Source organism: Cupressus sempervirens, chromosome 6 (genome assembly GCF_028749045.1).
Source record: "Cupressus sempervirens isolate cs-2001-9-10 chromosome 6, ASM2874904v1, whole genome shotgun sequence".
NCBI lineage: Eukaryota > Viridiplantae > Streptophyta > Pinopsida > Cupressales > Cupressaceae > Cupressus > Cupressus sempervirens.
This window is the reverse complement of record NC_143123.1, coordinates 66,636,507-66,648,161: the sequence shown is the minus strand read 5'-3', so window position 1 is coordinate 66,648,161 and position 11,655 is coordinate 66,636,507. Positions and strand designations below refer to the sequence as shown.

The 11,655-nt window shown below is 32.3% G+C and overlaps 1 protein-coding gene across 1 annotated transcript in view; it reads left to right on the top strand.

Moving 5' to 3' along the window:
- LOC149551158 (uncharacterized) overlaps positions 1-11,318 on the top strand; it is a 13,619-nt gene extending 2,301 nt beyond the window's left edge. Inside the window, exons 3-5 of the mRNA XM_089790062.1 lie at positions 9,845-9,882; positions 10,541-10,709; positions 11,150-11,318. Of these exons, the coding sequence (XP_089646188.1) occupies positions 9,845-9,882; positions 10,541-10,709; positions 11,150-11,296 (354 nt within the window). The 3' untranslated portion in view covers positions 11,297-11,318. The remainder of the gene's footprint in view (positions 1-9,844; positions 9,883-10,540; positions 10,710-11,149) is intronic.
- The last annotated feature ends 337 nt before the right edge of the window (positions 11,319-11,655 follow it).

Here is an 11,655-nt window from a genome sequence, read left to right as displayed (position 1 = left end):
TCCTCTCTACCCCATCCTAGTCTGTACTAGCACTCATGGCATGGGAGAGAACATACAATTATCTTGTTAGGTTCATTTTCTCTCATTTAGTGTAAATGTTTTCACTTATTAAAAACGACTTACAATGGGTTTCTCAAGGCAGCCTCTTAGGGCTCCGACCCCCATTGCAAGCCACTTCCTGACTCTACACATAGATAACCTACCCTAGCTCATGAACTCATAAATCAAAGAATCATAACAAAACCATCTCAGTCCTATGCGAGCAACTGAAAATATCAAAAAAGGATAATCCACAAAATATATCAGTTCTTCATGAGCAACAGATAACATCAAATAGTAATCAAGTAATCACGACAGTTCTCTATCAGCAACTGAAGGCATCAATGATAAGTCACAAAATCCAATGGTTCTCTAATGAGCAACCAGAAAGTAATACAAGTATAACTGATCGAGACTCAGAAATGGTTATCAAATATAACTGATCGAGACTCAAAAATGGTTAAGTTAGGTATTCTCAAATACATACATCTCAGCTTCACACAAGGAACTGGAAAGCAATCACAAACAGTAAACACAATCATGTCATGGAGCACTTCATCACATTACCATGGTCAGGTTTAAGAAAGATCGAGACCAAATCATCAAGACATCACATTCACAAACCCCGAGCCTCTGGTAACAACCTAAACTGGTCAACGCTAAACCAACCCCAAAACATTCAAAGTACAAAGACAAAATCAAAGTCAAGAGATTGGATCTGAAAGTATTTTTTTTTTAAGTTAAGGTAAGGTTTGTGATTTAGTTTAATGTCGAATTCAAGTAACAAAGTTTTCACAACTACCCTTTTTCGAATAACCCAGTTCTATAATAATTTTCATTAAATCAATATCCAAATTGTAATTTAGTCAAATAAAATTTATTATTAATTAACTTAATTAAACTAATTATAATTAAATTAATCAATATTCATTAGATCTAATTAATTATTTTAATCCAACTAATAATTGTTAATTTATTAATATTTAAACAAAATTATTAATAAATTAAAATTTACAACTATAACAATGTAATTAATATTTATAAAGTTTAATATATTATAAAAATTAAATATATATTATAATTTTTATTATTTAAAATTTTTAATTAAATAAATTTCGTTTTTGATAAATTTTTTTTTTAAAAAATTATAAAAAAAATAAAAATAAAAAAATGAATTTAAATCCTCCCACGTTTATAGCTCGTCGGCTTTGGCCGCAGGCCTGTGGTCGCAGGGCCTGCGGCGGCAGGTACTCTGTACCTGCCGTCGCAGTACCTGCGACGTAGGTATTGTCGGCCTGCGTCGACAGTGGGGGCGGGTACGGGGTACTTCCCTCCCCCCCACTAAATTATATATTTTATAATATTTTTTTTTTTTTTTTTTTTTAATATATATATATTTTTTTTAAGATTTTGTTATTTGATTTAAAACCATCCAATCTCCCATACATGTTTAATTCAATATTTGATTTGATTTGATTTTACTAAATTAATTCATCTAATCAGATTTTATAAATACCTAAAATTTATAATGTAAATCTTTTCTTTAAATAAATTCATATATATTATTATTAATCAATTTCAAGTAAATTTATTTTATTAAATTTTATCAATCATAAAATTTAAATAAAATAAATCAATCATATTTATTTTTCCAACTTAGAGTTTTCTTCATCCAATTTCAAAACCCTAACCTTATTAAATTTCTCAAATTCCATTTAGTTCAAACTCAAATCTTTATTTAATTCTTATTTATTTCAACTGTTGAATGAGGTCTTCTAAATGGTTTTCAAACCTGGATTTACAGATGAAAATGAATAGCAAAAAGGTCCAGAATGAAGAATTGACACATTCATACAATGAAATTTGAAAAGACAAGTTCTTACAATCACGAAGTAGACAGAAATATCAAATTGCATAATTCAAGCAATGATCAAAACACAAGACCCTACCTGAACCTGATGTTAACACACAAACACCCAAGAATTGTGAGAAGATTTGCCTCCCCAAAATTCGCATCCAAATTCCTCTCTCAAATGTTGTCTCTAATCCTCCCTTCAAAAATGAACCCTCTCATTGTGATAAGCAAATTCTCCTCAATTCGGGGCACTAATTGTGCGTTTACCCGAGAAGACTCTTTGCACAACTCAGTTAACTCCAAATTAACTTTTATTATCTTTTCTAATTCTTTTGCATTCAACTTTCATGCACATTAAGTTGAATGATTAAATAACTTTATTTAAAATTTCACTTGACTTCAATTCTTAATTAATTTATTACTTTAAATCTTATGTGCACTTTTAAGAAATTAAAATAACATTACTAATTTTTATAATTTAATCTTTTAATTTAATTCTTATATTTAACTCATGTTTAGATCATGCGATTTAGAATTCTTAATAAATTAATATCTTTCAACTTTTAATTCATTTTAGAACTTAATTGATAACATATTTAATTAATTTAAATAATAATAATATTTAGCATTTATTTAAAAATGAACTCCAAATATATTATTATTAAATTAAATAAATATTATCCTGTTCTAAATATATCTTAAACTTTAATTTCCAACTTTATTTCTTTTATTTAATTAATTAATTAATTAATTAAATATAAAGATATCATAATAATTCCTTATTAAATTAAAACATTAATTAGTCTTTTTAATTAGACTTAATTAATAGAAAATACACCAAGGACTCATAAAGCAACATACGAAAACCCAACATAGAAGAATACATACCAAATCAAACACAAGGGTTATAATCACCAAATTACATCATTTGATGCATTCGGAGAGTATTTAACTCAGATACTTGTCCTAATTATCAATTAGGACAATTGGCTAAAGGGTTTAGGATTTGGACTTAAGAGTTTATCTCCCCTCTCTTACCATTGAGACAGTGCGATAGGGTACGCTCATCCTGACAATTCAGGGAAGTCGATACCCGGTACCTGCAACCTGCATAAAATCCACGCATGTACAAACACAATATTCTAAGCTAAACAGGCAATGGCAGGAAGTGGTGCATCGTGTAGATCCCGACTAGCAGGTGACTACGACTCCCTTCCTTAACCATATCAGAAACATCATACATAAATAAAACAACACGCACACCATACACATGCAGTATGGGGTAAGTATCCATAAGAAACACATGGAATAATGAACCATCTAACTAATCATCATTGATAACTGAAACCATTGAATAATCATCATACATGCATGAAATATAGAGTACCAATTAATCTCATCATATAATAAACTGAGTGTAAACATCATCTGATAATCTCTAAAATAATAATACTACCCATCAAACATAAATTGGCCTAAAAGAGTTTGGCAATCATATCATAATGTAGCTCGAAAAATGTAAACTAGGGGCAGGCACTACAGTAAGGGCTACTCACATGTGAATTGCTAACAAATGGTTTGAGATCCAACGTACAACCAAAGTCTACTTTTTTGTCAATTTTTCCTCTAGATCCAACTACACTGAAGCGCTTGAGATGAATTGCAAGAACATGTGGTGCTTTATCAATTTTGAGTTGTTCTAGAACCTTCACTTTTACTTTGCATCATTCACATTGATCTCTTTTCACACCCCCATCTAACTGCTCCACTGCCGTGTAATGGGATAATGCTTTCAACAAGGAATCTGTTCGAATGATCTCTAGGCTCAAATCTAAGAAAGGATCAAATTTATTTGAGCAATAAGAACATTGTGTGCACTTCACCTACAAGCTAGATTAAAGCAATTGTTAATGAATATAATACTTTTCTAAGACTATAACATAGAGTTCCCAGCATAAAAATAATTTTGAAAGGTTTAAGTGACTCAAAAAAGAAGAAATAATGACCAGAATGTGTGCTCCCACCATCATGAACAAGAACACCATAATCAATCATTTTCTAACATCTTTTTACCCATTGTGTACCCATTGCACATCAATGTAGTATTGCTAGTTTTTTATTCATGTTATGCATGGAAAAAGCATACAGTAAGGGTCACATCAAAGTTTTCATTGGTAAGGAGAAACCCAACAAATTACCCACCATATTACATGGGCCTAAGGAAAGCTTTATGCTTGACCAAAGGCAAGGCACCTGCAGCTAAAAGTCAGGATGATCGAACTAGAGTCAACAATGACTTTACAGAAAACACTTTGAAAACTTGTTAAGAAAATCTATCAACCTGCAATAAGATTGTATTGAAACTAGAATTATACATATCCATATTATTAAAACTTAAAATACCTATCAGTATTAGGTGTTCAAAAAAGCACACGCCGAACACCTCTTGGAATGTTCAGGTCCTCCATAACCTTTGCTACAATAAGAAAGAAATCCAAATAATATTAAATCTTTGCTGAAACTCCAATTCACAAGGATGTATAGTTATGTTCTAATAATCAAATACTAACAGTAAAAAACACAAAGCTGAAATGGATATGTCGCTAGTTTTTCTCCATTCATTCATAAAACAAGCTTGATACTAAAATGTAAGTGTTTTCTCTTTAAATTATATCATGCTGATCACAAATACTAATCACGGATTAGTTATCCAAAAGGGTGCAATATTATATTAGACAGAGATCAAATAAATATCCAACGTCTTTACAAACCAAACAGAATCAATCATATCACATTTCAATAAGGAAGATATCAAATACAGTGAATAACTTCATACCAGTATGGTACATATCACTTTTACATTATGATGTATCTATAATAGTGATTACTTGGTCTTGCAAATTGCTCTACAGAAATTCTAATGATACTTATTGCAGATCAGTAATCAACATTAGATCGTCAGGATCTATGACATTAGGTCATTTTTCTCAAGTTGAATCAATATCATCAACTTCAAGAGCACCCACACAGCCACTAACAAGTTCTACTCGTTGAAGAAATTTGTAAAATATTAATTGTAATTGCAATTTTTTATCATATAACACCATGATTGTATTAAGCTTCTTTATTGTTTGTGAATGAATGACAAACCACTTAGTTTTATAAAGTTACAAGTTTCTTAATTAGTAACTAAGGAATAAATAATGAATTCATTAGTGATGTCACAGTCACCTTACTACTCATGAAAAGTAACTCTTCTCCATTTTCACTCTTCCATGAGGTCACTTGTCCACCATACAACAATACCTACACAAATATAACATTAATAACTTATACATATGACCTAAAAGAGAATTGATAAATTGAAAATGACATCAGAACCACAACTCAGATTAATCCATTAATTTCTGTTGACACAATGTTAAAATCAAGGGATAGAGAAAATAAAAAGGAAATAGGAAGTAGATCTAATGAGCCATATTAAATATAAGATCAAGGTTACATTAAACCATCCTATGCTCTTAAACTAGTATCAGCAACCAGCAACAAATGACACAAAACCAAGTATATGCACGTATGTAAGTATTAATTGTTTTTTCTCAATTTCGCTCTTCCATGAAGCCAGTTGCCTGTCATACAGAAAAAAGATACACAAATTCCACATATAACCATATAATCAATGAAATGATTAAAAATTTTAAATTTCAGAACCTTGTACCGTGAGCAACTCATGAATAACCTGTTTGCAGGAATCACTGACATGAATGAAGCAAGAAGACTAAAAAGAAATAAAGCTATCATAATATTGTTTTAGGTATGGCTCCAAAGAACCCTACAATATGCCCTATATGCCCTATGAATGATATCAGCAACAATTGACAATAAATCAGGAATATAAACATATAGAAATATTGAAAAACTATATTATTCCTGCCAGGCCAAAAAAAATTGATGATCGTGTTGATGGACTACCATCTTGCAGTAAAGATAAATTGGATCAAGCTATCAATGTCTTAAGCTTTGGTGGAAAGAATTTCAGAGGGTTGTGTTTCTTCACTAACAAAAATAATCTAAGCTTGTTAAATTTCTTCAAAGATCATAATAAAATATTTTGAAGTAGGAACAATCAGTATACTATGTAGTGTAGGTAACATTGATGTTCCTAGAAGCCTTTTGTTTTTAGCATAAATAGATTTAACATAAACTATTGGTCTATTAATGAGGAATGTAGACCTGCTTGGACTTGTTACAATCCTAAAAACTAGAACCAATTATTTTTTCCTTTACTCACAAGGTTATAAAAAACTACCATAACCAAAGTCCAAAAAATCCAAAATCCAAAAAGGCATGAATTGGAGAGAAAACTCAAAAGCTTGATAGAAAGAACTTAAAACAATAGATCATTTCAAATCTCAATACAACCTCAACGATGAACACAATTCAAGAACAAAATTTATTTATTGACCAAAAGAATACCTTAGAGCTTCTCTTAGATTGAGATTCCTCTGTAGATTTACTACTATTTGAACTAGACATTGATGTCCAGGCATGGTTCAAGATAACTTGAGTTTCTAAGCCTAACTTTCTAACCTCTGAAAATGGAAGTTCAAATGTTGATCCCAAAAAATTAGTTGAATAATTGACCTGCAATAAAAGAAAGTGAGCAAAATTCATATACATATTCTATTAAACATTTGAAGACATGAGATTTCTACATTCCATTAGGTGAAAATTGAAAGAGCTTCTAGCAGTAACTATGTAGACATTTTTCAATCTAACTAAATCAAATTAAAACAAAAATTATGTTAAAACACCATACAATTAGAAGTTATAGACTGCACAACATTTTTGTAGTAATAGAATCTCGACAAAAATGTAAACCATATCTAATACAATGCAATTACATACCTGGGTCTTCCCAGACAACTAAGTGGTTGGTCATGACTAAAAATTTGAAGTACAGGATCAAACATTGTTGGATATAAAGGCTTCCTAGCTTCAAGCCATCCAATCTCATGTTCATTTTTTTCCAGGACTAAATCCCCAGGTTTCTCCTCCTGAAACTCATCCAAGAATTGAACAAATGCCTCAAGTGTCAGATAGCCAACCTATTGGGGGTAACTAAAGCTTTCAGGGTGAAACCAAACATGTTTGTTGAAAAACATTTTAGCACTTCACAAATAGTAAGGACACGATTTCTACTCAATATAAATATCATAGAAAATACTATCATATGCTTACTAGGTTTTATGAGCAATAGAAAATCCTCATTTCTACTAAGCATGCCCAAGTGACAAACCTGTATTAGACCAGTAATGATCTCTAGGATATTAGTAGATCACTACAAATTACTCACCTAAAGGTAGATGCTTGTCTCAAATTGGCTCTTTAGAGCATATGACATTATTCTCATGCTCAAATCACACACCCAGTGATAGCATAACATATATTAATTCAATGAAACTAATTTTAAGAAGGGTTCAGTAATCTAGATGCATATTTCACATGTGAGCAGTGGTACTCTGCAACAATCATGAGATAATGTAGTTCAAATTTTGGTGAGAATGTTGAAATGTGATAAATAAATTTAAAGTTTCATCTAGAGTTACTTGTTAGTGAATGTACATGTAAGTTCATAAGGATCATTGTGATGAAACTAAGTTACAATCATGATTCCAGGAACAACCTGTCAAATAATAAACAAGTCAGAATATGAATTTTATTAAATTTTAAAAGTTTAGAGATTAGAGATTGGATCTATGAAATTTTAAAAGGTTATTTTTTCAAGTGGTTCATTTACAAATCTTGTTCATTTGAGATGGTTAAAAATTTGAATCTACCAAGAATAGCACATGTTAGTCCTTACAAAGCACAAGGATTGGATGTTGGATGTTGTGTTGATGTGAAGGAGCAAGCTTATGTTCCCTTCACCATTGGATCATATAATGGTGTTGTACTGTGTGACATTGTACCTTTAAGTGGTTGTCATATAATTTTAGGAAGGGCTTGGTAGGTTGAGAAGAGATCCCTACATGATGGCAGAAAGAACACCTACACTTTCACAAATAATGGAGAGAAGATGGTATTAACACCATTGGAGGAGCACAAGACAACTTGGAAGGTGTCAGCAAGCATTGACATCTTTGAGAGGGAAAGGTTCCTAAGAAAAGAGGAACATGGTGAAGCAATGGAAGATGTTTTGATCAAAAAGGATGATGCTTTGAAGCAAACAGCTAATGAGAATGAGGTTGAGGAAAACAACCTAGAAAAGGATGATATGAAGACAAGTTGTCCGTTTGAAGGACAAATAACAAATGAGCAGCAATCAAGTGTTGAAGAGCAAGGAGAACCTAACACCAAAAAGGTTCAAAAGGTTGTAGCAGAGGTAAAGAGAAAGGATGTTGATGAAGACAAAAAAAATTAGGTCTTGAAGGGCTTGAGGGAAAGGAGATGATTGGAACAAAGATGAAAAGTACAAATGCTGATGTAAATAGCAAAGAAACAAGGCTTGGAGAAGCAGATATGATATTGATTGGTTCTATATGGTGTCCATTGAAAGTTGGACAAAGAAAATTCACAAAGACAATGATGAATGAATCGGATAGAATAGCCACCAACCAAGAGTTGGTATACCAAGGCAAATGGAAAGGGTGTGAAGATATGTTGCAGATAGCAGTAGAGGTCTCAAGGTGCAAAGAGACTAAGGATGAGAAGACAATGGATATGAAGAGCCAAGGGAAGGCTAAACAAGGTGATTATATTCCAAGCATGGAGAAGCATGAAAATATGAGTTATTTTGGTTTGTTATTCTAATTTTTTTGCAAGCATATGAGAATATGATGGAGATTCCTAGTGTGGGGAAGATAGCAATAATTGGTAAGAGTTATGTTCTAGAAGGAGCTTGTTATTGCTTCTTGTTTCTACCTATTGTTAGTATCTTATTGAGCTTCACTTTGTTTCGAGAATAGTTTAATATTCTCTACTGAACAGGGCCAACCATGTGAAGGTGGAAGCTCATTTGGCCCCACCCCCCTCCCCCTAACATCACTCTACATTCCCCGTTAACATCTAACGTTCATTCATTCTTTCAACCATTAATAAAATGTAACATTCAATCAATATCACATGATAACATTCATTAACACATTAGATTCGTTAACATGCAACATTCATCAATATTCTGCATTAACACATAATTCATGAACATTCATTAGCACATAATTAAATTCATTGAGACATAAAATTTAGTCATTATCAATTAAGGTATGTAGATGACAATCATTTCTTTTTTTTCTTTCTATTTCTTTTTTCTATGTAAGCTCTAAGAGGAGCATCAGTGTCATCATCAATTCCCCCCTTATCAGTTGTTCTACTCTCTATTCTTGATTATCTCAAATTCCTATGCTGTTGCAAAGGGGGTTCCTCTGCAATAACAAATAAAAGAGTTAAATTTAAAATAATTTATTATAATTGTTACAAGTATTTAATTATTTTAAATAACATAACTATGGCACTCATTACCTGATCTGACCACATCATTTTGTCTGGACTCAACATCAACACAGTCATGAACATCAACCCCTCGATCCTCTATAGCTGCTATACAAAATGTTACATTAATCCAAACACCAATTGCAATTACATATAAAAAAATTTATAGCAAATGTATACCTCCACCACTGGGATGCACATCATGCGAACCTTTGGCATCCACAGATTGTGTAGAAGGATTGTCAGGCTGCATTCCAACATCCTATGCATTGTTATCATTGCTTGCTTAAAACATATATACTCACTTTATATTGGAACTTAACATCAAATAGATTAATTGGTAAAGTATTCAATTTGAAATAAATTTCATTTAGCTTATTTACCTGTGGCTCAGATGCATCATTATTAGAACCTTCCACACTGATTTCAGCTTGTAGCCATTCAGCCACAGCTCTATAGCCTTGTTGGAAGCCAATTCTCTTATCCTCTTCTATGAGGCATCTCTTGAACTCTGAGCCCTACATTTTTGTGTGGTATGGTGAACTTTACTTGCATTGTTTCATCAACCAATGGAGGGTAGTTTAAATATCAAAAGGAAATGGTAAATAGTTAGCAGGGTTTCCAACCCTTGTTACACCTTATTTTGGTCATGTTGGAGTTGTTCTAAACTGTCTTTGGTCTTTGGGAGTCCTAGAGGATCCAATTTCACTCCATCACAATCGCAATTATTTCTATTCTTTAAAAAATTAAAACTTTAAAGTCTAATGTAATGGGCAGTGCTGAAAACATTTAATACTCAACTTGTATTTTTCTTTTGTTAGCAACGTGAGGTCTACCTGACAATAAACAGCAAATCATCTATATCCATCACAATATAATAGGAGAAAAATCGAGCAGTTTTGATGGAGCAATCTACTATATAAATGTTGTGTGTTTGTATGCTTTGCTTGTACCAACATATTTTCTCCAAATTCTTAAGTTGGGTAAGAGTTAGTTCAGCTCTTTGGAAATAAAAATGGTTGCAAGTGTTGTTGCATTCCCTCATTCTTTCAATCACTACCTTTATTCTCAACTATTGGAGGAAAATTCAATCTCAACCATGGCCTCCATTTGTGAGATTTCTTCATATGAGGATTTTGTGAACAAAGAGAAAAGTAAAATATTAGTGATTGGAGCCACTGGTTATATTGGTTGCTTTGTTGCTCTTGCAGCTATAAATGCAGGCCATTCTACCTATCCTCTCATTAGACCCATCACTGCCCATGATTCTGCCAAAGAAAAGTGCCTACATGAATTGAAAGATTCTGGTGTTAACATTGTCTATGTATGTCACTAGCTCTGTTCATAACTAAGATTTTGTGGTAGATATGTATGGCACAGTTGTAAAGTGTGTGTACTTGTTTAAAATATTGATTTTACAGACTGTAGATTATTTTGATTGGTCATATAGGTTTAGAATATATGATTAAGCTTTGCTTGTTTGTTCATGGTAACTACTATTGCAGCTATTTGCTAAATTGTTAGATAGTGGTCATCTCACAAATAATCATGTTTGACTATCTTGTTGTGAAGTTGGGTATTTAGAAATAATGTTAAGAAGGGGTGTTCGGTCAGTGATCTCCTTATCAATGAGTATAATTTGGTTGGGATCATGAACTATATTATAGTTGTAAAAATTTGTGTTGTAATGGGTTTTATTAATGTCTACATGTTCTGTAATGGGTCTTATTAATGTGCATGTTTATTATAATGGGTGTTCTGCAGGGAGATTTAAGTGATCATAATTCAATGGTAAAGGCCATGCAAGGCATTGATATTGTTATTTCAATTGTGGGCGGTGGTCAACTTACAGATCAGCTTAAGATTGTAGACGCCATTAAAGAAATTGGCACTATTAAGGTCAGAACATAGGACCCTAACATTATTACCATGAATGCTTGTTAACTATAATAGACTTAAGAATTGTTGAACTTTGATGCAGAGGTTTGTTCCTTCGAAATTTAGGCATGATATAGACAGAGCCAATCCAGTAGAACCAGGGCTGAGCTTTTACAAAGAAAAGAGAGTTGTTAGGAGGGCAATTGAGGCATCCAACATTCCATACACTTGCCTCTGCTGCAATTCTATTGCTAGGTGGCCTTACTTTTATCATACCCATCCCTCTGAGCTTGCTCCTCCCCAAGATCAGTTTGAAATCTATGGAAATGGAAACATCAAGGGTGAGATTTTAAATAATTTCATATTAGTAAATGAAGGAATCTTCACTAATC